At 43.8% G+C, this 27,861-nt stretch overlaps 1 protein-coding gene across 1 annotated transcript; it reads left to right on the top strand.

The window, feature by feature from the left end:
- Positions 1 to 26,987, top strand: LOC118574844 (X-linked lymphocyte-regulated protein 5C-like). The gene is made up of 9 exons (XM_036175716.1): positions 1 to 129; positions 15,963 to 16,099; positions 16,670 to 16,739; positions 19,624 to 19,658; positions 20,707 to 20,824; positions 22,125 to 22,224; positions 23,485 to 23,583; positions 26,067 to 26,171; positions 26,265 to 26,987. The coding sequence occupies exons 2-9, from the start codon at positions 15,994 to 15,996 to the stop codon at positions 26,337 to 26,339; spliced, it is 708 nt and encodes a 235-aa protein (XP_036031609.1). The 5' UTR covers positions 1 to 129; positions 15,963 to 15,993; the 3' UTR covers positions 26,340 to 26,987.
- Positions 26,988 to 27,861: the final 874 nt, after the last annotated feature.

Here is a 27,861-nt window from a genome sequence, read left to right as displayed (position 1 = left end):
ACCTTCTATAACACAGCTCTCCTAGTTGTGTATTGCCCCAACCAGGACACTTGGGAGAGTCTAAAAGGCAAGGTCAGATGGGACTCAAGGACAACCAGAAGAAACCATTACTGTCCCAGGCAAACTATGGTGAGTATTGACAAATGACTGTATGTGTGACTTCTCTTCAGCCAATTTTTTTCTGTGAGAACAGTATAATTATCAACACAGACACAGACACACACACACACACACAAACACCACTGACCCATTGCATGAGCAGGATACTGTTGTGGAATATTAGTTTAAGATGTGTTAACATTCATTTATGCTGTGGAACATTTGTTTAATGATGCAAAGATGTGTTTCATTCCTTTATATTGCATTTGTTTAACTCTGTGAAGCTGTGCTATTTTGCCTGCCTAAAACACCCAATGGTCTAATAAGGAGCTGAGTGGCCAATAACTAGGCAGGGGAGAGAGGATAGGCAGGGCTGGTAGTCAGAGAGAATAAATAGGAGGAGAAATGTAGAAGAGAAGAGCTAGGAGTGAGGAATGAGAAAAAGAGAAGGAGAGGAGGATGCCAGGGGTCAGCCACCCAGCTACCCAGCCAGCCATGGCATAAGAAAGAAAGACAGTTATATAGAGTAAAAAAGAAAAAGCCCAAGGCAAAATGTAGAAGAAGAGAAACAGGATAATTTAGGTTAGAAAAGCTAGCTAGAAACAAGCCAAGCTAAGGCCGGGCATTTATAAGTAAGAACAATTGTCTGTGTATTTATTTGGTATCTGGGTGGCAGGTCCCCAAAGAGTAAAAAAAAAACAAAAAAAAAACACAACAAACAAACAAACAAACAAACAAAAAACTATAGGATACAAAGTGAGAGAAATTTAGACATAGCATTAAGCATGGAGGTTGATGAAATTCAGAGAAATACCATTGTATTAATTGCATATATGTATTCACTTTTAGTAGCAAAAAGTTTCCTCAAAAAAGTTTTTGTTTTGTTTTCAAACAATGGATTTCTAGAACTTTGCAAAGATAGTACAGGGTACTCCCTGATCAATCTTTGCGCAGCTTCCTCTAAACTTACTTTGAATTTTCAATGAAGTGCACAGTTCTAAAGAGAACAAAGACAGAATTAATCTTTAAAAAAATAAATGCCATGATTGAGCATCTCCACCTCCCAGATGTCCTGTCTTTCTAAAGGAGAGACACTGTCTGTGCTCTGTTAGCTAGTGAGCAGTTAAAATCCCACACTCGCAATGTTTTTAGTGGTGTGGTCCCTTCATGTTCCATTTTCTTCTTTGCTGTAACTGAGCAGACAACTTTTGCCAAGTTCAGTCTGGTTGTCTATAGTCTACTAATTGTCAGTTACAAGGCCGGAAATATAGAAGAAGCATTCAAGAACATTTATGGCAACTTGACACTACTGTATCATCTGCTTTATGTCTTACAAAATGTTCCCCAGAGATTAGAAGGCAAGTTCCTTAGAGGCTTGGCAGACAAAAGAAACAGGAGAAGAAGGGATCTGTAGGTGGAAGTTTTCCTGTGTCCCGGCCAGCCAGTGGTCAGGACAAATCTCCCTCACTGGCATCCCCCAAGAAAACACACAGAGGATTATATTAATTATAAATGCTTGGCCATCAGCTCAGGCTTATTGTTGACTAGCTCTTACACTTAAAATAACCCATAATTCTTATCTGTGTTTACTCACGTGGCTTGGTACCTTTTCTCAGTTCTGCCTTATCATCTTGCTTCCTCTGTGTCCAGCTGGCATCTCCTGACTCTGCTCTTCCTCTTCCCAGAATTCTCCTTGTCTGTTTATCCCGCCTATACTTCCTGCCTGGCTACTGGCCAATCAGCATTGTATTTATCATCAACCAGTCAGATCAACACACATTCACAGCATGCAGAATGATGTTCCACAGCACTTCTCCTTTTCTGTCTAATCAAAAAGGAAGGTTTTAACTTTAACAGAGTAAAATTACATATCATAGAACAGTTATCAAGCGAGAATTACAGTTATACTATCTAGTCTATTTGTATTCGGCAAAATTAAAGAAAATATTCTATCTGTCCTATATTTGTATGTCTAAAGTTTCATATCTAATTTATCTTTTATCATAAGCAAGAAAAAATTATAACTATCTAGTCTTCAACTACATCAAAGACCTCAGAAGGATATAACATTACCTAATTAAACAGGAAATGCATTGTGAACAACTTCTAAAATTCTGGAAATGACAGAGACAGCTGGGTGCCTGGACAGTCATCCAAAGTTCCTCTGCAACATTGGGGCATCCATCTTCAGCCCATAGGTCTAGTCTCTCAGTCACTTTCTCCTGTATCCTGTAGAATGTTTGGCAGTCTCCTCTGTGAAGCAGGAACCTGAAGGACCATCTCATTTTGCAAAGTTCAGTGGCCATCTTCCTATGGGTCCTGCACATCCGATTTATACAACATATTGTCATCAGTCGATGCAAGGGCACTTTTTTTGCCCAGTGGCTAACTTTTGCCACAAAGAAAGCCAACTCCATAATGAATTTCTTCAATGCCCATTATCTTCTCTGAAGTAGATTGGTGCTGCCAGGAGCAGACATGTCTCAATGTCCAGAAAGTCAAAATTCTTAAAACATTTTTAAATGCCATATTCTGTAGGTCTTTGAAGTGTTTGAAGATTACCTGCCTAATTGAAATATATCTATATATACCTAGAAAACTTAGCTAACATGACTATAAGTTTGATTATCATAGATGACTAATTATTAATCTGTATTTCTCAACTATACAGTACAATTTCAAATGAATTGCACAAACAAAATATTTTAAACAAGAGAAATATACATACAGTATAACAAAATTAACTTTAAATTTGTATCAATAAATTAAAATCTATAGCAATGTAAAACATTTTACACAAGTTGTTGCTCTTTAAAAGTAGATTCAATAATCTACCCTTTCATCCTATCATATCTATATCCTATCCCCCTTTTTTCTTTAGAAAGATATTGACTATGACCAAAACAGTTTGTAACCAATCTCTAAACATTAAGACAAATATTCATAATCCATTCTTTGGGAATGTGGGCTTAGTGTTCTAGGCTACTTCCTGCTGATTGGCGGTGCTGGTAGTCTTATAGGGATCCTGAGAAAATTCGAGATAATTAATGGTCAAGTCCTGGGAAGACTGGCTATAACCTTTGTTGATAGGTTCCATCTGTTAAGGTTCAGGAGGTCTGGCTCGATCAAATCTGATCCATCTTTACCTGGAACAAATCCATAGCTTCTTGCTTCCTGTGGAAACAAAAGCAGAGCCTCCTTTCCAAAGCAACATATCCTTAGGTCCAAATTTCAAAGTCAAAATACCTTTAAAATATACATATTGGTTTAACTGAGCAGCCTTTGCAATCAAATGTCTTCCTGCAGTTAATAATCCCAAAGACAATATGATCCAGACTCTCTGTGTGATATCCATCTTTATGTGGCTTATTTTTTATATTACTTTTACTTTCTCTTTAAAGACTTTATTTTTAAAACTTTCTATTTCTTTATATAACTGTCTATATTCCTTTTCTTCACTCTTCCAAGCCTACGTACATTTTTACACACATTATAAACTGTTTAAAGTTTTATTCCATCTGAATCTGCCTTATTGTGAATCTATAATCCTTCTCTGACCAGGAGAGATTTTAAATTGCTAAACTGCTTGGCTAGTACAAAGAGCGGCAGCTTTGGCTGCTGACTCCACCCATTTCAGCTTTTCAACATGGCGGAGGTAATTTGCCTCTAGCTCTGGGCCATGTGTACCATCAGCTCTCAGAAGCAGTGGGTCTGTGCCTCCATTAAAGCAGCTTGTAGCCCAGAACCCGCCCCTCACCTTTTTTTGTACTAGCAAAAGCTAAATCCACAACACAGCATGCTGTGTGGCTTGGAGACACCTCTGTGTACCTCAGCAGGAATCTGCCATGCTGCAGGTCAAGCCCATATGGCACAGCTGCAAACCCGCCATACTGTAGCTCATGGCTTGCCGGAGAGACACAACTAGAAAGCTGTTTTTCAGCTCCATTTTTAGATTTTTTAAAAAAGATTTCTCAGGTTTTAGGTGGAAACTCTTGCCCCATGTTGGGCACCAGAGAGAGAAAGGCAGAGAGAGGAGACTCTGTGAATTGCCAGCCAGACACAGAGGAAGCAAGATGATAAGGCAGAACAGAGAAAAGGTATCAAGCCACATGGCTAAACATAGGTAAGAATTATGGGTTAATTTAAGTGTGAGAGCTAGTCAGTAATAAGCCTGAGCTAATGGCCAAGCAGTTATAATTAATATAAGCCTCTGTGTGTTTACTTGGGGGACACGAGTGGGAGAGATTTGTCCCAACCACCAGCCGGCCAGGACACAGGAAAACTTCCGACGACAGGGATCCAGTTGATCAGACCATTGTTTGGTAGTGAATAATGGGCAAGGCTTGCCCTATGGCAGTGGGAACATACATACAATAAGGCCCACGATACTGGCATGAAGCTAGTGTTGGCAGAGAAAGATAAGTTGTTCAGCAACACCAATAGAAAGTACCTCATAGCCAGAGGTGGTGGCACATGCCTTTAATCCCAGCAGCCAGGAGGTAGAGTCAGGTCAGCCAGGGCTACAAAGAGAAACCTTGTATCAAAGAGAAAAAAATAAAGAAAGAAAGAGAGAGAGAGAGGCAAAGGGAGGGAGAGAGAGAGGCAAAGGGAGAGAGGGAGGGAGGGAGGGAGGGAGAGAGAGAGAGAGAGAGAGGGGAGAGAGAGAGAGAGAGAGAGAGAGAGAGAGAGAGAGAGAGAGAGAGAGAGAGAGAGAGAGAGCGAGAGCCTGAAGTTACATAGGCTTGCCTGAAATTGTTCTCCTGACCCACTCCAAACTCCCAGCCTTGGGGAACTCACAACTGCTTCTGCATACATGCACAAACATCTGCCTATCATTTATCATGCACTTATATACACATTAGCTCACATGTACATATAGTCTCTCTCTTTCAAACACACATGCTCACATGCATATATGTTTGACATAAAATTCCTGCCATACAAAACTCTCCCATACATGAATCCACTCTCATATATACATCTCACACACTGTGTGCTCCCTCATGCATTATTCTTATACATATACATGTATACTCGTATTCATGCATGTGTATGTGTACCCATTCATGCACTAACACACACATGCTCAAACAATGCATATGTCCATACTCTACTCATTTCCATGTATTATCTCACACATGCATACATATAGTTCCCTCACAAATACTCACAAGCAATTATTTTATACACACACATACATACTTTTATTGCTTTTACTGATACCTTCCTTTGTACATTGTTGCCAGACAGATTAAATACTTATGTGTTATTGTTAAACTAAATCTCACGCTTATGATTTTACCAATAAAGAGTCTTGAAGAATATGCTGGGGTAAAAACCTGCTAGCTCAGAGAGGCCAAGGAGTAACCAACTGATTCTTCCTTCTTAGTCAACATTCCAGAAAGGAGAACCTTTCTCTTCCACCATCCCAAACCAAAAAAGAAAAAAAAAAATGTCACAAACTCAGAGTCTCTCCTTACTACTTCCTGTGTGTTTCTCTGTTTTCCCGACTCCCTCTTACTCTCTATACCTACTTCCTTCAACTTGTTTCTGGCTCCACCTCTTGACCCATGGTTGATTTTATTTAATTAATGCAATCTCGGGGTTCATAGTGTGATCCAATATCCCACAACACATGTCTTCTGTGAAGCTTTCTCTGATTTACTGTTCTCTCACATTGTGTATTTTCCACTTTTACCATCCCATTATTCCAGCGTGTAGTAGCTCCTCAGGTTCTTTGGATTCCATAATACACATACACCTAAGTCCCTTATATGGAATAATATAGTGTGTTCACAATAGAACCTGTGCACCTCCTCCAGTGTATTTAAAACCGTCCCAATGCAATGCAGTTGTGACACTGTATTATTGAGAGAATAAGGACATGAAAAGCACATGCACCTCTTCCACAAATATCTTGGAACTAGTTGGTTTGAACCTGCAGATGTTACTTACCATTGTACTAAGTACTTAGCTATATATTGTCCTTCTTGTCCACAAAACACCTAGTACATGGAGCAAGGTTATTTGTTTTTCCAGGTTTAGAGGTATTAAAGGCAGCTAGATATATGGGACTGTCTTAGATGGAGTGTGATGCCACAGTAGATGTTCATTACTAAGATGCTGGATGAGATTACAGTTGAAATAATAAGACTGTTGGCATGCTCAGTGTGATATTCACTTTTAGAAAGAGATGTCAAAAATAGTGACAGAGGTGGTGTTTGATTTTTGCTACACTGAAGAATGCTTTGCTCACATAATTTCCAGTGGTCTTAAAAACTGGGGTCTGAGCCGGGCAGTGGTGGCGCACACCTTTAATCCCAGCACTTGGGAGGCAGAGGCAGGCAGATTTCTGTGAGTTCGAGGCCAGCCTGGTCTGAAGTGAGTTCCAGGAAAGGCCCAAAGCAATACAGAGCAACCCTGTCTCAAAAAACCAAAACCAAAACCACCAACAACAAAAAACTGGGGTCTGATGGTTGAGAGAAAAGTAGACATACACAGTAGAGACTTTTAAGCCAGGGTAGAGGTCATAGTGAGAACAAGATGAGATAATTTAGGGAACATATAGAACGAGGCAAACAGGATGATGGGACAAAACCCTAGAGTGGATAGAAAGGGGACACGTAGGGAAGATGGAAACAAAAGCAGGTAAATAGGAAGAGAGAACTACCTTCCTGGCCTTGGAGAAGTGGGTGGAATCATCCCACTAGCCACAGGTTGCAGGAAAAGTGAGGTTCCTCCTGGGATTGCTACAGTTTTCTAGATAGCTACAGGACAGGAGGAGAAAGGATGGCAGAGTGTGATGAAAGGACATTCAAACTCTGTTGTTGAGTTTTCTTTTACTCTAGCTCCACGTTGAAACACCAAAATGTTATTAGTTGTTTTTTACTCTTTTGGGGTGCCCACCACCCAGCTCCCAAATAAATCACATGGTGGAGGCTTATTGTTAATTATAAACACCCGGCTTTAGCTTGGCTTGTTTCTTGCCAGGTTTTTTTTTTTAACTTTAAATTATCCCATCTACCTTTTGCCTCTGGGCTTTTTCCTTTGCTTACTTCTGTATATCTTACTTTCACTCTTACTCCGTGGCTGGCTGGGTGGCTGGGTGACTGGTCCCTGGTGTTTTCCTCTCCTTCTCTTGCTGCCACTCTTTTCCCTCTAAGATCTCTCCCATTTATTCTCTCTGCTTGCCAGCCCAGCCTATCCTTTCTCCTGCCTTGCTATTGGCTATTCAGTTCTTTATTATACCATCAGGTGTTTTAGACAGGCAGAGTAACACAGCTTGACAGAGTTAAACAAATGTAACATAAAGGAATGCAGCACATTTTTGCATCATCAAACAAATGTTCCACAGCATGAACAAATATAACACACCTTAAAATAATATTCTACTTCATTTTCCCCCTTTTGTCTAAATAAAAAGTTTTAACTTTATCGTAGTAAAACTGTACACAACAAAAACAGTTATCAAGTAAGAGTTACATTTACAACATTCTGTCCATTTGTAGTTATCATATTAAGAGAACATAATCATTATCTATCCTATCTTAGTGAATCCAGAGTTTTACACCTAATCTGCTTTCTATCATAACTAAGGAAAACTGCAACTATGACTATCTAGTCTTCAACTCCATCAAAGACCCAGAAGGATGTAATATTACCTAACAACAGAGACATTTGGCTGCCTAGACAGTCACCCAAAGTTCCTCTGTAAATTTGGGGCAACCATGTTCAGCCTACAGGCCCAGAATATCTGGCAGACTTTTCAGTGAGGCAGGAAATTTGAAGGTCTGTCCTGCCTTGTTTTGGCAAAGTTCAGCAGTCACTTTCCTGTCGTTCCTGCATGTCCAGTCTACATAGCACATTGTCAGCAGTCAAAGGCAAGAACAGTTTCTTTGCCCAGTGGTTAACCTTGCCACCTTGAAAGCAAACTCCATAAGGAGTTTCTTCATTGCCCACCATCATCTCTGAAGTAAATTAGTGCTGCCAGGAGCAGATGTGTCTCATTGTCATGAAAAGCCCTAAGTTAACAAAACATTTTAAATGCCATATTCTATAGGTCTTTGAAGTGTTTGTAAACTATTTGTCTATCTAAAATATATCTATATATGATCTTGAAAATATACCTAACACATCTACAAATTTGATTGTTATAGATGACTAACTACTGACCTGTGTTTCTTGATTATCCTAAATAGTTCATGATAATAGCTTTCAAAAGCTAGAACTTTACCTTACATTTTTAAATGAACTGCATAGGTACAAAACCTTAAACAAGAGTAGAAACATATATACAATATGTTGTAACAAAACTAACCTTAAACTTACATCAATACACACAAATCCTTTAAGCAAAAATAGAAGCATATATACAGTGTGTTGCAACAAAAATTTGTATTAATATACAAAAGTCCTTACAAATACAAAATATTTGAGATAAATAGTTTTTATTTTAGTTTATAGTATATTCCATAATCAAACCCATTATTTAAAGTAGATTCAATCATCTGCTCTTCTCTCTTACCATTCCTATGATAACAAACATCCATAGCCCACCAAATAACCAAAAGCCTCCCACAACCCAACTCTTGGGAATGTGGGTGGGTTTTATGTTCTCCAAACTGCTTTCTGATTGTCTGTGGGAGAAGCATCTTTAGGGATACCTGAGAAAATTTTGAGATAATGGCCAAGTCCTGGAAAGACCAGCTATAACCTTTGTTGATAGATATCACCTGTCAATGTTCAGGATGTCTCACCTGATCAAACCTGATCCATCTTAACCCTGAAGGAATCCACAGCCTCTCATCTCCTATGGGAGCAAAACTCCAAAGAATTTTGATTTCCATTTAACAAATATATTTTTTGAGTTCCATTTTAAAGTTAAGGCATTCTTAAATTATCTAGGCTGAATTATTTCAGCAGTCCTTTCAATCCCATGTCTCTCAGCAGCTGCTGTTTGCTTCTCAACAATCAGAAAATTTAAAATCAACACAATAACATACAGGATGCAGACTCCCTGTGTATTTCCCATCTCTACGTAGTGGCTTATTCTTTTTTATTATTTTACTTCTCTCCTTAAAGACTTTATTTTTAACTATTTTTTTCTCAGACTATACCCTTTTTCTTTTCTTTCTTATGCCTATGCACATTGTAAAACACACTTGAACCTGTTTAAAGGTTTTGTTGTTATTGTTTGTTTTTTTCCCAATCAGGACCTCTTTTACTGCATATCTTTTAGCCTTTTTTGACCACACAAGCAAACGTTAAACTGCTAAGCTACACCTGAATCTTCCACATGGCTCACTTGGCTGGCTCTGCCCGCTTCTAGGTTCCTGACAGCCAGGCCTAAATCTTGCAGCCTGGTCGAAGGTTTGTGACTAAAAACTGCATTCAACCTTCCTAGCTGTGGAAGCCTGTACCTGTGCTGCCACAAGTGGTTTTTACTTACCATCTTTATTTAGCCACTGCTGGCTGAACAACAGCTCCTCTTTAAGGAGCTGTGTCCTTTTTCTTTTTCTTTTCAGCTTTCTCAGGCCCTAGGGATATTTGAGCCCCATGCTGGGCACCAAAATGTTGTTGGATTTTCTTTTGCTCCAGCCCCATGTTGGAACGCCAAAATGTTGTTTGTTGTTTTTTACTCTTTTGTTTGCCACCCAGCTCCCCAATAAGTCACATATGGAAGCCCATTCTTACTTATAAATGCCCGGCCTTAGCTTGGCTTGTTTCTTGCCAGCTTTTCTAACCTAAATTATCCCATTTAACATTTGCCTCTGGGCTTTTTCATTTTCTTACTTCTGTATATCTTACTTTCACTCTTACTCTGTGGGTTGTTGTGTAGATGGGTGGCTGACCCTAGCATCCTCCTCCCCTTGTTCTTGCTGCTCCTATTTTTCCTCTGAGATTTCTCTCTCTATTTATTCAGTCTGCCTGCCTGCCCTGCCCATCCTCTCTCCTGCCTCACTATTGGCCACTCAGTTCTTTATTAGATTATAAGGTGTTTTAGACAGGCAAAGTAACATAGCTTCACAGAGTTAAACAAATGTAACATAAAAGAATGCAACACGGCTTTGTATGATTAAACAAATGTTCCACAGCACAAACAAATGTAACACATCTCAAACTAATATTCTACAAGAAAATACTGATGATTTGTGGGGGGAGGAGCAGAATGAGAATGATTATGGGTCCCATGAGGACTTTTTCCTTCATGTCCTTTGAGTGTTCAAGGTACACTATTCCAGCACTATTCTCATCTTACAAAGAATGTTAAGAAGGCCCAGAGGGTAATAAGTGGAGACATTAGAACAGAATCCCAGGCCATGTAATGTCCGAGACTGGAGTATTGAGCACCACATGCCATGCCTCTCAAAGGAAAAGAAACAAATCAATCCTAAACTAAAATCAAATTTCTATTGTGGCTTTCATTAACCACACTTACCTATAGACTAATCTAGAGACAGTCAAAGGTATTGTGAAAACAAAATCCACAAGCGTAGGAGAGAGAACTCATGCCCATATTTCAGGGTATGGGAATAGTCTTTCATCTCAGTACTTTATTGTCACATGAATTATTAGTTTTGCCCTTTAAGTATGTTCATGCCTGATCAACACAGACCTCTGTCCAACACATTCATCTTTGTTCCGAGGCTGATGGAACCTCCAGCTTGTAGCTATATATTTGTTTGGAACATAGGACTCCTTAGACCTAAGGAACAAGACATACCCCCTCTTAAGTGCTTTGGACCTGCAACACACTTTTTTTTTTTTTCAATTTTAGCTCACTGAACAGAAGGAAGCTTGCAATTCAATATAAATGAATAGGGTTGGAGAAAGGGAGGCATAGAGGAAGGAAGAAACATAGAATACAGTATGTTTGGTCCACAGTTCCATAGGGAATTTTTTTCTTGTATTGCTCCTTACTTCTGTTTCTTTCAATTAATTAGTTTATAAAATGATGTATTTCATTATAACCACTTTTTGTGCATTTTCATATGTTTATGATATTGTATCTTGCTCTCGTTGCATGCAACTGTCTCCACCATTCCTGCTCTTGCTCATGTGCTTTGTCTGCATTATACTCCTGCAGTCCTAGTCAGATTAAACACCACACACACACACACACACACACACACACACACACACATAGGATAGAGAGAGACAGATAGACACACAGAAAGAGACAGATACCAGAAGGCACCTGTAGCATGAATCTTAAAAGGTCTTATTAATAAAATCAAACCTGAAGCCAGGTATTGGGGTGAATGCTAGAAGATCAGTGAAGCAGAAAAAGCCACAGCTTCCTCACCTTGCCAGTTCCTCAGCTGATCCTGTTTCCTCAGACTGGAAGCCTCTGTGTCCTCATCCAAATGAATCTCAGCTGAACTGTGCTGCTCAAAATCCTAAAAGCTTAACCAGGCTTCAGTTCCTGGTCCTCACACCTTATATATCTTTCTGTTTTCTGCCATCACTCCCTGGGATTAACGGCTCACTTTCTAGGATTAAAGGCGTGTGTCACCATGCCTGGCTATTTCCAATGTGGCCTTGAACTCAGAGATCCAGAGGGATATCTGCCTCTAGAATGCTAAGATTAAAGGTGTGAGTGCCACCATTTTCTAGCCTCTGTATCTAGTGGCTGTTCTGTGTCCTGACCCCAGATAAGTTTATCAGGGTGCACAATATTTTGGGGGAACACAATACCACCACAGGCACCACATACATTCTTCTGCTCCTCAGGTCTCAAAGTTCTATACCTACCTTATGGCTTCCATAAAATGAAGATAGCAAGAAAGTATTATGTGTTAGACCTCAGTATATGGGAAAAAGGAGTCCCAGCAATTAGCACAAAGCAATGATGTGCAATATTCTCCCATACAATGAACAGGAAGGAGGACTTATAAATCCAACAGGCTGTGGACATGTGGGCATTACAGGGGGAATTAGGATAAAACAGTGGGAGAGTTTACTTGTGAACTGATCAGGCCAGCACTTCAAGTCTACAGGGATAAAACTGCATTCCCATGTCCCCAACGAAACCCAAGAACACAGATCAAAAGAGGAGGAGAATCGAAGCTTCTGGGAGGCATAGGACTGCCTCTCATCAGTACACCCTAGTGTCAGAGAATAACATATCCCTTCCTTGATTTTCTACCTCAGGAAGAGGATGCTGTAGGCAGGGAAAATAGTGCTGCTTGGGCACATAGACCCATATGAACGGTAGGCGAGGAGAGAGTGCTTTGTTGTCAGAACATAATGCACAGGGGCAGGGGCAGTTAAGGTCATAGGAGAGACTGAATATGCAGTAAGCAAAGTACTTGTCAGACATAACAAAGCCATTGCACACAGAACTCACAGTTGTTGCGACTGTTTGCCAGTGACCAAACCAGCCAAAATTCCCAGCATGGATGAGGGAGAGACTCATGAATTCCAACCCATACCCGAAGAGTTATTAGCAATTGATAGCTGCTTAGGGAGGAAGAGATACTTTTGTTTTGCTGCCTGGGGGACCAGCCTCCAGCAACACAGGATTGAAGGGAATCCATGGAGTTGGCTTACTAAGATGTTTTTTATATGAGGGGTAAAGGGAAAGACACTCACACACTCTCTTGATTGTTTCCTGCTTTATTCTTCTTCTATATTCTCTATTTTTTATTTTCCTGGTGATTTCCTTCCCTCGTTCTTGATGTTTTCCTTCTAACTCTATCTTTACTCTTGATTTTTTCTAACTCATTTTAAGTCTATCTTTATACTTTCCCTTACAGCTTATATACCCCAGCAAAATCTTTCAGGCAATATAAAAATTACAATGCGGTTATATTCTATTTTTCAAGTAAATGAATACAAGCAAAGAATAGCATGAGCCAGGTGGTGGTGGCGCATGCCTTTAATCCCAGCACTTGGGAGGCAGAGCCAGGCAGATCTCTGTGAGTTCGAGGCCAGCCTGTGCTGCCAAGTTAGTTCCAGGAAAGGAACAAAGCTACACAGGGAAACCCTGTCTCAGAAAAAAAAAAAAAAACCAGCATGTTTTCCATATCCCTTAACATGATTAAACACTTTAAGTATTATAGGTGAAAAGCAAATTATCCCAACAACCCATGCACATCCATACCCAAGCAACTTGGTATGTATTAACAGTTTAAGCAAGTAAAGTATTCATCTCAGTCAGTTTTTTTACTGGCAGGCTGGGTTTTGTGATTACAAAGAAAGGACCAATCACTTTATTGCTTATCTTGAAAGGTAATCTTATAAGGAATCCAAGGAATCACAAATCTAAACTTTTGTACATGAAAGACAATCAGTCGGCTCTACTTTAAAACTTTAGGGTGCATATCCACTTATTCATAGCTTTTTTTTTTAATATGAATGAGGAGAATGAGGGCAGAAATGGGTAGAAGGAGTTAATCATCACCTTTGATCACCAACCAACTCTAGCATGGAAAGCACATCAGCTAGTAACAAGTGGGCTGCCTTGTATTTTCTCCCTGACCTTAATGAGTTCCTCATTCAACTATGTGCCTTTCTAAAACTTTGTCTTCTTGGGTTTTTCACCTCAAAGCTATTTGACAAATGCATCTAGTCTAAACTTAAGTTATTTTCAAAGCCTTGTTTCAGCTATGATGCACTCTGAAACCTGTGAACACATTTCCCAACATTAAGATTAGAAGAATTTAAACTAGCTGGGCCACAGGGACTCAATTGTTTTTCTTAATCATTAACCTAAGCCACAGTCTACACAGCTTCTCAATAGAAACTCACGTGTTCTAGCTGTGTGACACTTCCTTGTTTGATTTTTAATCATCAAAACAATAATAAAACTAACATTATTGTTATTATCAGTTAGACAGTACAACTTAGGAAGAAATCATCTTCATACTAATCCACAGGTAAAAATGCCCAGTAGAATGGGATGTTTCCATGAGAGAAACACACTACATTACTGGCAGTGGGGATCTCCCCACACCCATTACCCTAGGGGAGTGGGCAGGAGAGATTTGTCTGCTGGGGGAGGGAGTAGGGACCTTCCAGGAGGCACTTTTTGTACTCCTTGGGTATTTTCCAGGTTGGTCCAGGGGAGAGAGCTAGACAGGCAGGCACTCTGGAAAGAAGGGGTGCTCTGGGCCTTTCCCACCCTTGGTAGTGCAGCTCCCATTTCAGGCACGTGCAACCGCAAGCCCCGAGTCCCTAGGCATGACTTCTGGGTGGACCTTACCATGCAACAGGGTTGTCCAGGCCCAGGCCTACACGCTTTTCCTGCTCTCCCAGAAGCAGGGATTCTTAAGTTCAGGAAGTGAGGACTAAATGGGTGTGACCACCCTCGAGTAGAAGGAGGGTCTCAGGGGATGGTGGTGGAGCAGGTTCACTTCGGTGAGTGACTGGTTATTGTGACCCAAGGTAACCCTTGAGATGAGGTCTGGAGCCTCACTTCTGCATCAGACTGCAGGCAGGGGGAGGGGAGGAGATCTGAGAAAGATTTGTCAGGATCCCAGGGCCCTGGAGGAGTGGGCAGGACAGCATGTGTTCTGCTGAAGGAAGTCCAGTCCCTTCCAGCCCCTGTGACTGCAGTTCCCAGCTCAGTCATGAACAACTGTGAGCCCAAGTCACACCACACATGATCGATTACTGGATGGCTCTCACCTTTTAGCACCATGGAGCAGGCTCACACATGCCTGCATGCTCTCCCCCAATCAGAAATCATTCCATTCAGGTGGGACAAGCCTCTGAGGGGAAGAAGCATGGCCACCTAATCTGAGTGGATCCCTGTTCTGAGGTTCTGCTGGTTACAATATCAGAGTCAGCCTAGTCTACACAGTGCTTGGTGGTAGCACAGAATCACAGGGTGTCTGGGGCCTGGTTGAGGTGATTTCTGCCAACTTCACTTCTGCAAGGGACTAGACAGAATCCTGGGCTCTGCAGGTACTAGAAGGTGTGCGGGGAAACAGAGTGAGGGATGGGCGAGGACATGGAGGGTCCCCATTGCCCCTTGTGTACTCTTTGGTCAACACTGGACGTGTGCCACCATTTTCGATGTCCTCTGGGAACTTTCATGCATGGCAACTGCTGCTGGGCCCGAGCCAGGCATGTGTGACCCATCTGTTGCAAGCAAGAGCAACCCCTAGCCCCACTTCTTGAGTTTGCATGACACTCCCAGGCCATCCATGCATCTGTGCCAGGGTGGCCTCAACCAAGGATGGATGCTTGGTCCACCACAGGCAAGTGTGCCTGCTGGGCCAGCCTCAAGTAGGTAAACTTGCTGAGGGGCCTCACACAGGGACAGAAAGATGCATATTCACCTGCTGGGTGCTCATCCCTAGGCTGTAGCACCTAACACCCAGGTCAGGCACCCCGCCTCCCCAACCTACACACCCCACCCCACCCCCGTGCATGTGTGCACATATGCGTGTGGACGGACACACACACACACACACACACACACCTCATGTATGTATACCAGCTGAAACCACTTGCTGGGCCTTTCTCAAGCATAGGTGCTGTTCCAGCCAATCAGAAAGCATGCTTGCTTGTGGAGGCAGGCAGTAGCTAGGTGTTACTTTCCTCAAAAGAGAAAGAGGTTTCTGAAGGGAGGGGCTCAGAATAGGATTGTCTTGGTGGGTGACAAGAAGTCAGCAGAAAGGGCTGAGATTGAGGGCTACAGGCTTGTGGAGAGCTCTGCATTCAACCAGAAAAATGGAACAGAAAGTGATTGGATGTGGTGGGATATGGGTGTCATCCTCCTGCCTCCTCTTTGCTCCAGCACAGCAAGTGCCAGGACACATGGCCACAGCCTGTGGTGTCCCGGTACCTGTTTCCACTGCCGACATGAAATTTCTTCTTGGAGTCTTTACTGTCTGTGCACACCAACATTTCAGGAGTCCTGCCCAGCCCAGCAAGGCCCCAGCCATGTCAACCAAGGAACAGAAAGACATGGAGAGGCGGGCCAAGCGCCCAAGGGTTGATCAGATTCTCCCATCAGATGACTTCCAGAACCCAGATGCAATCACCCCCGGTAACAACTGATAAGGGGCACATAGGGCTTTGCCTAAGGGAGGGGACATTCTACTACTCCATGGCAGGTGGAGCACAGGGGTGGCCTGGTACTAACCAGGTCCTTGCATGGCATTGCGTGGGTGGGATGGAGATGGGAGATTCGGGTGCTGAGATCTGATTCTCAGGCATGTTCTGGGTTTCTGTCCCCATGTGACGTCCTCACCCCGTGGCAGAGGTACCAGGCTCACAGAGGAGAGTCATTGTCCTGGCCAATGTGCCTCTGACAAAGCCAAAGTGAATTTCCGTGAAAGGCTTGTCTGAATACGTGTACCTGCTGGCCCCAGACTCTGGCTGAGCTGAATTTCGTGTGTGTGTGTGTGTGTGTGTGTGTGTGTGTGTGTGTGTGTGTGTGCGCGCGTGTGCGCGCGCTGGGGTGGAGGTCGTGAGATCCCAGAAGACTACTTTAAAACTGTTGTTGGACATGGGCTCAACCAACCCTAGAGTGAATCTGTTTCCCATGTGGGATGATGAGAACAGCACATTTCCTTTGCAAAGGTTGTTTTTTTTTTTCCCTTTCTTCTCAATGCAGCACACAATCCAGCAGTTGACACCAGTGAGATGGGCAGCTGCTCCTCAGGACCAGACGTGCAAGAGGCCAGGTGATGTCTTAAAGGAACTTTGTCCTGTCCCAGGAGGTAGTTTCAGTGTGGTTTTGTGCAGGCATTCAAAGAAAATTCTGCCCTTTGCTGGAAAATGGATCCAAATGGAGAGTTTGGTGTTAAGTGAAATGGGCCAGCACCCAAGAGACCACAGTCACCTTTTTTTTCTCTCATTTGGTGATCCTAAATATAAATAGGTCCATACAATGATATAATCCAAATTCAGAAGAGAGGCTGGGAAGAGGCAGGCAGTGCCCAACAGAGGGGAAGGTTTGAGGAGTAGAGGCCGACTCTGGAGGTTGAATATGGTCACATGGCATGAAAGTTGAAGAGACACTGGCTGGGTGACAGAGGGGGACTAGCAGGAGGGTACTGAGGAAGGACGAGGGTGAATATGGCTGAAGTGCACCACAGATGGGTGAGTGCACCTTTATGAAGTGGCTTGCTGCTGTACACTGAATGGATTCCAGTAAACCTTTACTATAAAGTCCCCTACACTGCCACACCATAACACGAAGTCACCACTTGAGGAGAGGAGACACTCCCGTGGAGCTGCCTGCAGTTGGGCAGGGAGTGGAGGGAAAGGAAAACAACTCTAGCAAAAAGAGAAACTCACAAAGCTGGAGAAATGAGTGGATGTCTGGAAAGGTTTGAACATTGAGAAAGGAGTGCTGCACTGGAATGAGAGAGGAGAAGGCATATATTCAGGACCAGAAAAGACACAGACTCATTTTCTTCTGCTAGATCTGACGGTAATTGTAAATTAAAAATAAAGTTGTTTTATAGGTATACTTATTGTAGAGGAATGGTTGTACTGGTTTTGAGTGATTGTCCTGCTGATATGTATGAAGAGCGGTAGGATGGAAACCTCCGGTAAGGCCTGAGTGCTTACCAGTCCTGGAGCTAACTGGTCAAGCCCCCAACCCACTTTACTCGATGATTTGTCTGATGTGGAAGAGAAGTACTCCTTGCAGCGTTCTTGGCGCCCTGAGGTGGCCATCTCCTCCCAAATGTAAGACAAGCATAGGCAAGTCCCAAGTAGCGGAGGCTTAGGCTGCAGAAGAGAACGAGGAGCAACCACCTATCGACTGTAGAAGAACCAGCAAGTGGCTAAACGGGCCGAGAGAATACACACGAAGTGAGGAAGGGCCACTGATGGGAGAGGAAGTGGAATTAGTGGTGATGTCGGGGAGGAGAAGCTGGTGAGGGTGATGCAATCGCTTCTACACAATAGCATAGAAGGCCTGACATGTTTCCATCGCCAGGACAATGGGGGCCGATTTTCAGCGTGGAAGACCGTTTGTTGATCTGTACCCTCACACTGTGAACGAGTTCAACACAAATGCTAGCCATGCAACGCCCAGTCTAATCGGCTCTCTGATTACACACACACCACACCACAAACACCACACACACACACACACACACACACACCACCCCTCATGTAGTAGTATACCAGTTGAGCCCACTTGCTGGGCCTTTCTATGCATAGGTGCTGTTCCAGCCAATCAGAAAGCACTGCTTGCTTTGGAGGCAGGCAGTAGCAAGGAGTTACTTTCCTCAAAAAGAGAGGGTGTTGGGGACTTAGCTCAGTGGTAGAGCACAAGGCCCTGGGTTCAATCCTCAGCTCCACATACAAAAATAAAAAACAAAACAACAACAAAAACAAATAAAACAAAAACATTCCTCAAAAGAGAAGGTTTCTGAAGGGAGGGCTCAGAATAGGATTGTCTTGGTGGGTGAAAAAGAAGTCAGCAGAAAGGGCTGAGTTGAGGGCTACAGGCTTGTGGAGAGCTCGCATTCAACCAGAAAAATGGAACAGAAAGTGATTGGATGTGGTGGGATATGGGTGTCATCCTCCTGCCTCCTCTTTGCTCCAGCACAGCAAGTGCCAGGACACATGGCCACAGCCTGTGGTGTCCCGGTACCTGTTTCCACTGCCGACATGAAATTTCTCTTGGAGTCTTTACTGTCTGTGCACACCAACATTTCAGGAGTCCTGCCCAGCCCAGCAAGGCCCCAGCCATGTCAACCAAGGAACAGAAAGACATGGAGAGGCGGGCCAAGCGCCCACAGGGAGGCAGTTTCCATGTGTCATCCAGCACCCAGCCTGAGGTTGGGTTCCTGGGGATACAGCTGACTTTGAGTCACCCATGCTCCAGTAAGTAACCCTTAGCCATGTGCCCGTATGTATTCTGCAGTGAACTCATTGGTTCACTGTGAAAACGTGAATAAAGGAATAAAAGTAATAATAATAATAATAATAATAATAATAATAATAATAATAATGGCCCCATGTAGATGTATCCTGCTTGTTAAATAAGAAACACAGAGCCAGTTGCAGAGTTAAAAACCACGAGGTCAGAGCCAAAGCAGAAAACCTTAACCTTCACTGCTTCTGTGGTTCCTCCTCTCCGCAAGAGACCTACTTTTGTGCGTCCTGTCTATTTAAAGACTTTCTGTTCTCCTCCCTCATTGGTTGTAACCCAGCCACATGACCTCCTCGTCACTGCCTGTTTGTACAGACCTCCACGTCTTCTATGGTTGGTATTGAAATTAAAGGCGTGTGTCTGCTATGCTGGCTGTGTCCTTGAACACACAGAGATCCGCCTAGCTCTGCCTCCCAAGTGCTGGGATTAAGGGCATGCCCCACTACTGCTCGGCTTCTGCTCTGGCTTGCTCTGACCTCAAGGCAACTTTATTGACATACAAATAAAATCACATTTCAATACAAATAAAATATCACTATAGCCCCAAGACAGGAAAATCCAACTTTGCCTCACATAAGCGCTTGTCTCTCCAAAACCTAGCGCCTCACCTTTCCTTCTAGGCAAACTTAGGATGTTTGTCCTCAATTAAGGATTCTTGTGTGCATTTTCCACAGGGAGCCTGTTCAGAAGAGGATACCGGATTTCAAAGGTGTGTTTGAGCAGATGTTGCTAGACCCAGAGCCCCCTTTCTGACCCTACAACTTAATATGTGGTGAGAACCTGGTCACCAGGCAACAGGACTCTGTTACACTTCTGTCGCTCAGAGGATTTTTTTGGGGGGGGGGCAAGCATGGGGGGGACAGTAAATTGCCATTTATCCTTCAGGGGGCACCTTTAGTTTAACTTTGAACTAGCTTCTCTGAGCAGGGGCGTGTCGTAGCTGTCACTGAGGATGCCATTGCTGAAGACTGTTACTAGGGATGATGGGCAAGCAGATAAATCTCTGCTTTTTATCTCACTGCACCAGTGGCATGTCGCATTTCAACAGCTGTTTTTCTGAATTAAGTCATTTTTCTCTGGCTTTCCGAAGTTGCTCTCCCCCAGGAACCCCTGCCAAAGGAGGGCATGGAAAACAGCCTTTAGTCCGTACACGTTTATGAGCGTGTCAGGGAATGCTGAAGGCAGCCACACCGTGGTGAGAGAAGAAAGGTGTGATGGCATGCAAGCATCATGCATGCCACGCTAGCTTGTTTTCTGTCATCCACGGTAACCAAGTCAGTGTACCGCACGCCCCTCAGGCTGAGACAGCTTTTATTCACTTGTATAGGTGGCCCTAAAACAGCATTACTGGAGAGACACCGCCAGTTCTTAGCCAGTGTATAGAGTCAATGCATACAAGCAAGGATGTCTGACAGCATTGCACTTTCTGGTACAGATGGACTGCTTGGGTTTTTGAGGTGTCCAGGAAATGGTTTGTCAAAGTACGATGCTCCCACACCTGTATTCCAAGCACTTAGGAAATGGAGGCAGGAGAATCAGGAACTGGAAGTCGCCCTCACTTCCCTCTCGGGTTTGAGACCAGTCTGGACTAGGCAAGACCCGGTCAAGAATTAAAAAATAAAAATACAGCAAAGCGCACAGTGGACACCAGATCTATAGATACTCCTGTTACCGTGTAGGTGATGTGTCAGGGATGAAAGAGCGCCTCTTCCTCTGGGTATTTGATTTAAAGTGGTACCATTTCCTTTCTCGACTAGGTGACGTTACTCGGAACCTTCTGGCAAAGAGGAAGCAGTTTGAAAAGGATATAAATGCCTCTTTCAGCAGCCTGAATGAAAACCTCCAGAGTATTTTCAAAACCCAACAGAAGTCAAGGTAAAGTTGTGACCCTCTGTCAACAGGACCTGTACAGCTTTTACTCATCCTTCCAAAGTCACTCCTGCCTGCCATTGTGATCCTGCACAGAGTGGAATCGCTAATGGGACCTACATAGCACTGCATTTTCCCTATGAGCTAGTCCTATTCATACCTGGCCGGGGGGCGGGGGGCGCTTGGAGAAGATTGAGGGGCTGGGGTGGGGAGTATCCAACCTTTTCGGGGCTGAGATGTAATCGTTTCAAGACTTGTGGATGTAACAGTCTTATTAAATAAGAAAACGCAGAGCCAAATGCAGAGTTAAAAGCCCAAGAAGTCAGAGAAGTACCTGAGAGCTGAGACTAAAACCGCCTTCTTACCCTTTGCTGGCTAGCTGCCCTCCTTCCCCTCAGAAGGAAACCTACCTCCTGTGTACCTGTCTTTTTATTGACTTTCTGTTCTGCCTTCTCATTGGTTGTAAACCCAGCCGCATGACTTCCTCATCACTGCCCGTCTATACAGACCTCCAGGTCTTCTATGGTTGGTATTGAGATTAAAGGCGTGTGTCTCCATGCTGCCTGTGTCCATGAACACACAGAGATGTATGTGCCTGTCGTGTGATCGGGATTAAAGGCGTGCACCACCACTGCCAGACTTCTGCTATGGCTTGCTATTAGCTCTGACCCCCAGGCAACTTTATTCATTTACATACAAATAAAATCACATTTCAGCACAAATAAAGTATCACCATAAAGCCTGGCAAGAGAACAGATTCTCCCCTATCAGATAACAATACAGAAAACTTCCTGTAAGGAAGGCCAGTCTTCTATGGTCTACAAAACTATACCTATTAGGAGGTACCATCAGCACTGTTTTGGTAGATCGTTGTGCCCATGTGCGGGGAGGGCGGCAGAGGTTCTAGGTTCTGTGCACTCTTTGTGCATCTAAGTCCCAGAGGATGAAGGGTATGTTGCCTTCACCACACAGACTTGGGCTCTCAGAATCTCTAGGTTGCTCCATAAGGGAAAGGGAAGATGGGTGCAATTTTAAGCCAGAAATGCAACCTTGGGAAATGTATGCATCTGAGCATCCTAGGTGTTTGAGAGGGAAGACACCTGAAATGGCGCGTCACTGGTAGCAAGTTAGAACAAAATTCTTCTGGGACAAAGAGAGTCACATTGCTGCCTCTCAGGAGCCAATTTAATTCATGTCCCCTTTCTCTGTTGCTCCCAGCTCTTGTTTCAGAATGATGAGTGTGTGTGCCATTGCCTTCCCCTCACGCAGTGTGACAATGCTCAGTAATCGTTACTGTGTTTTACAGGCAGGAGCTTCACTCCATGCACTCCCAGATGTTTGAGTGTCTGTACCACAAGTGGCTGGACGAGGTGGGGAGAGCAAGGGAGCAAGAAGAACACCTTACTGTGAGTGTCTCTCTCTCTTAGCTTGAAATAGCTCCACTGTGTCCGATTCCAAAGTGTCAGGGCTTCAGTGCATCAAGTCGAGAGGGAAAGGGACAGCACAGGGCATGAACATATGGAGACAGGGAAGGGTGGTGAATGTGGCCTGGAGAGACTGGCCTTCCTTGCTGGCTTGCTTCTTTTTCTGTGGAGGGGTGATGTGGTCATGGGTTAGGAGCCAGCATGGGGGACTGGGGGAGGCTGAGCAGGCACTGCCTGGATGGAGAGTGCAGGAGCAGGTATGGGCTTGTATGCTCAGAGGGAGGGGACCCTTTGTGATCCACACAGTGCAGATGCCAAATAGTGCGGGATGGGGTGGGGCCGGGGGTCCCAGGTAGCCTTCTGACACAGTGATCAGGGAGGCAGAGTGAGAACAGTCAGTATGGACACCGAGTAGTGCGGTCTTTGAGGAATCTTTCATCCTGATGGAGGGTAGAGCTGTATGTACTCTCAAAGGCGCCGACTTCCAAAGGTGGGGAAGCAGAACCTGGAATCTGAGGGAGATGGAGACAGATTCCAGTCTGGTGGTGAGGAGCATGTTCTCTGGACCCCATTGCTTGGGATGCAGCCATAGTCCTGACGACACTTGCTCATGATGAAAGCTCAGGAACATAATTAACCTCCCTGCCTCAGTTTCCTAGGAGTAAAAGCAGACCTGTGAAGAATCCCTACCTTCCTAGACTGTGTGTATTGAGTGGTTTCATTTTGTGGCATGTTGCTATGGAACGTTTGACCGTGGGAGCTGATGCGTGTTTGCTATTGGCCTCCCCTGCCCTTCGTATTTGGTTGATAATGCAGTCGATGGAATGTTACAAGCTGGGGAATGACTGATTGATGAGGAAGGCTTAGGTCAAAACTTTTTTTTAAAGAAGGGTTTCCTTGGAAGCTAAAATGTGTCCTCGTTGTATTAAGATCAATACTTTATGAAGACAAAGGAATGCTTTGTACTTAATTTTTGGTGAGGTGGGAATCCACAGATTAGGTGGGTCCTCTGTTAATTTCAAAATGAATAATTATTTCATAGAGTTTTTGCACAGGCTTGACAGACTATCTGACTCTGAGACTGGTCAGGCCGTGTTACGTTGCTTTTGGCAGTGAAGGGCATGTCTTCAAACTTGTCCACGAATGTCAGAACACAAAACATCACGGGAAACACTTCCTGTGAGCAGCAGGGATGGATGTTCAGTTTTACTGACATTTTGTCATTGATTTCCTCCATTTCAGCTTATAGCTCAGCAGCAGGTGAAGATTTTACAGAAAGCCATAGAGGATCATGAAACGAGGATTGAAAACGCTAAAGATTTATGTGGCACATTTTTGAAGGTCTGGTGGATTGCACTCGTTAACAGAACACACCCACTTATGTCACACCAGGTGTCTATAAAAGCAGAAGACAGGGTGGCCCTTTCTCAGTTTGTGGGAGAAGTAATTAGTTTTGAAAACCAGGATCACATTCTGTTTGGATTATTTTCTCCACACACAGGAGAAATGCTAAGGTTTGTTTAACCTGGGAGACTGATGACCGTGTGGGGGACAGTGTTCTAGCACGGGAGCTGGTGACTGGAAATTTGCTTAGAAAGGAGCATGCTGTATCACAATGATGAGCTATTATGGACCTCTAGTGACATTTCGATGGGAATTGGCAAGTCTGGGGATCCTTCTGGTTTTCTTTGACTCGTTTGGATTGCACAGGTCGGTAAAACAAGCAATGGGCAAGGGTAGATTTTATTTTCTTTCATGTTGAGTGTTTTGTAGTCTCCCGACTTTAGCATTGTTCTTGAGTATTGGTGGTCGTGTATTTCAAGATCTCCCTGAGAGATGTGGGGAATGGCAAAGCTGGCAGAAGGTTAACCCTCTTTGAACTGAGAGCTGCCAGCTGGCAGTGGTACCCTTGCTGAAGCCCTAGGTCCTAAGTGACCTCTATATATCCAGGAGTTGAAGCAGCCCTTCAATGGGAATTCTTTTTGATGCCCTCATTTAAGTACACTATGAAATAATCTCTCCTCAAATCTGATTCCGATGCCTTAACTAAAGTGCTCAGTGTGCCATAGTAAATGAAATGTTTTCCAGATGCTATCAAGAAGCTAGGTCTGTCTTTGCCAAGCAAGCATGAGTACCCCAGTTAGTACCCTCGGGAATATCCCCAGCAGCCATGTATGTGTCCTCCAGGCACGGCAACAGGTGCCTATAACCCCAGAGTGGTGAGGGTAGAGAGAGACACAAGGACCCCTGGGGCTTGGGGGACCACCAGTACAGCCAAATTGGAAAACCCCCGTGTTTAGTGAGAGACCCTGCCTCAAAAAGTCATGTGGTAAGCGGTTCAGGAAGGCGCAGGCACACCAGAGCACACATGTATACACACGTGCAGACATGTACATGTGAAGGAAATCACTTTGAGTTTTTGTTTGTTTGTTTGTTTGTTTTTTGTTTTTTTAAATGACCTCTGCTCTCCACACTCAAGCACACGTACATGTACACCCTCCGGCACACACACACGCACACAGAAAAGTAAAACTGAATTTTCAAGACCTTGGGGGCCATCTACATACATCCAGTCCTTTAGGAAGAGCTTAAGAAAAGGGAACATGCAGCTTCTAATGCAGCTGAATGCTGCTTGGGAACTCATTGGAAGAACTGACCAGAAAGGCTTGCTTCTAACTGTGAGTACTCAATGTGAGCAGCACCACAGAGGGAGCCTTGTGACTGGGCCTCTCTGGCTTCCCAGGTGGTCCCTGCCCTTCTGCCCTGTGCTCTTCTGCCTCTCTCACTCTCTTGAGCTCCCTCTGCTTCTCCACTCAGGCTTCCCTCCTTTCCTAGTCCTTGGCTCTGGCTCTGAGGGACTGTTGTCCTGAAACATGGCCTTCCCCTCTTCCAGATTTCCCAGTGGCCTTCCTTCTTAATTCTCTCTGCTTCCTGTGTCCTCTGCACAACTTGCGTGTCTCCCCCCCCCCCCCCCCCGTCCCGTCTCCCACCCCCAGCCTCTTGACAGCTTCACTGGCTGCCTGCTTCCCTCTGTCCATCTTGTCTTCCCTCCTCCCAGTGCACCAGCTTCCCCTGAAGTGGCTCCCATTCTGTGCCCATGCTTTGCTTCTGCTCTTTGCCCAGAAAGCTCCCTGTGCCTTGTCTTCCCTAAGGAAATCCTATGTTTTTACTGCTTGAAGTCACCATTTGTGTCTTTTTCAGCCGCCAGCCCAGCAAGCTCCCCTTCCATACCTGTTTTCAGCTTAGTGTGCATGTCATCTGTTCCCAAGCTGCTCTGGGCCCTGGGAATAGGGCAGAGACTGGACAGGCATTTTGCAATTTCTGGACAGAGAGTGACACAGTTCTTTCTCCTCTGTGTCCACCAGTGCAGTGTTCTTTGAGAGATCAGAGGGGTTTGAGTCCCCGCTTGAGCTTTTCTTAGATGGAAGGGTCCTGGGATCGTACACTGTGTCTTCCTCTGAAAATCACGTTCCATGGACATAGTGAATGGCTCCTTCCTCTGGGAAACCTTGGGGGTCTCCAACGTGGGCCTGTGCCTCGTTTTCCATGTCTGCTCCGTGGGACCTTTTCACTGATCCTCCACCCATTTTTCCGAGATGAGTGCCTTAGCTGTCCTTGTCCCACAATGGCACCACCTTAAAATGTGGCACTGGAGCTTTTTGTGGAGTGGCTATTTAGATGTGTGTGGAGTAGCCACTGTTCTTACTTTGAATTCATCACAAGCATCCTTTGGATATGCAAAGCCGGTTCTTTTAAAATTAAATGAGGTGAGGTGTGAGGCCAAGCCAGGGCTGTGTGCTCAAGCAGAGTTTTGTTTGTTTCAGAAAGCCAAGGACTTGAGTGGACATCGCAAAGCTTTTATTGGTGGTGAAGAAAGTGAAGTGAAGAAAGAAATCTCCAAGGCGCAGGACAGAGTTATCATGGAAACTGTAAGTCATGTGTCTGTAATGCCATGTGCCTCGGGATGGCTTCCTACGGGCAGAGATGGAATAACATTTCCCTGATTCTCCATTTTCAAACAGCAAGAGCAAGATGTGTCTGTTGTTGAAACGTACCTTCAATCCCTGGTCCTTGACCACTCTGAAGAAACCATCTGAAGCTCACGTAGAGGACGCACAGGCAGCATTAGCCCTGCTAAGAGGCCCTTAGTAGCAGTCAGTGCAGCTGCTCTCTCTCTACTCTCTTTGCTTTCTGTTAACCATTAAGTGAACCCCCAACAGTTCTGTGGGTAGCAACAGTTAAGTGTGGGTCCTCCAGCCCCTGACAGCAAGGGAGAGACTTTCTCCCCAGCACTGGCAGTTACATTTTGCAAGAAAATGTCATTTGATTTTACAACTGGCTTCTTTGGTTCCCTGTCACTTCCCCAAAGTGAATGTTACCTCTCTTATTTCAGGAAGAAATAAATAACGGTGGGATCCATTTTTCTGTGCATGCTTTCATTTATCCAGGAGGGCACAGAGCCAGTTCCACTGCAAATGGGCCTTTACAGGAAAACCAACCCAACACGTTCACTCAGACTTACTGAGCACAACCCATGTTTTCCTGCCCAGATGTGCTAAACTGTTGACAGCATTCCCACAGCAGAGCCAGATCTTAACGTGTTGGGTGTGAGCTTGCAGTGGGGCTGTGGCATGTCCCAAAGACTCGTTTCTAGGCTGTATTCAACACTGGTTGGAACACACCTCCCCTTATCTTTGGTCACAAACATTTTATCGATGAATATCTGCATAAGCATTTGCAGCTTCAGAATTTTAGATGGGTGTTTCCAGGGGCAATTTTTATAGTGCTTCTATTATTCATATTAATTACTCAGCTTGGATGTGGGAATGTACACATAGGCATCTAACTCTGAAAATTAAAGCGTTATAATTTTTCCCCTGTGCTATTTTATAAAGTCTTGAAAACCTTTTTTAATCCATTTGAAGTTGTCTCATAATTTATCTGTAGTATGTCCTTTATTCATATTCTCTGTGTAGCTTACTATTGGAAAGAAAACCCCTCTCACAAAACGGATTGCCATATTTCCCCATATTCCTCATTTCATGTGTCTGTATCAACCATTCTTCTCTTCTTTTGTAAATTTTTAAAACTGATTTATATATTTGAAGTTATCATTAGTTTTACAATCGGATGTTCTTCATGATTTCATTACCACCTATGTTTGTATCTGCATAGTGTACATATATATATACCAAGCCACCAGGCTTCAACCTTTACTTCCTTCCAAATATGCCATCTTCTAAAATCACCTGTTCCCAATAGTCTTCTCTCTATTTTCAGGTCCTTTAAATTATTACTTTTTCTCCACATACGAAAGATAATATATCATACTTGGGTTTCTACGTCTGGCTCTTTTTCTCTCTCAGTATCCTACAGTTGCATCCATTCGCTTACAAATGGCAGAATTTCATTCTCTTTATAAGCTGGGCGAGGCTTCAAATATGTATGCATTTATGTATTTTTTTTTTTTTTTTTTTTAGCCTTCATGAGTTGTCCACTTACGTTGTCTTTTTGTGCTTTGCTATGTCTCCTCCACTTGGATGGTCCTATGAAGTTGTTAGTTTCCATTGTGACAGGGGAGGGCAAGACAGAGTATGATGAGCTTGCAGGGAACTGGGC

This window comes from Onychomys torridus, chromosome X, assembly GCF_903995425.1.
Source record: "Onychomys torridus chromosome X, mOncTor1.1, whole genome shotgun sequence".
Lineage (NCBI taxonomy): Eukaryota > Metazoa > Chordata > Mammalia > Rodentia > Cricetidae > Onychomys > Onychomys torridus.
This window is presented reverse-complemented; position numbering and strand designations above follow the sequence as displayed.

Coding starts and splice junctions, on each gene's coding strand:
- LOC118574844 (XM_036175716.1), top strand. CDS start 15,994: ATGTCAACCAAGGAACAGAAAGACATGGAGAGGCGGGCCAAGCGCCCA. Junction 16,740..19,623: donor CCAGACGTGCAAGAGGCCAG/GTGATGTCTTAA, acceptor CATTTTCCACAG/GGAGCCTGTTCAGAAGAGGA. Junction 20,825..22,124: donor AAAACCCAACAGAAGTCAAG/GTAAAGTTGTGA, acceptor TGTGTTTTACAG/GCAGGAGCTTCACTCCATGC.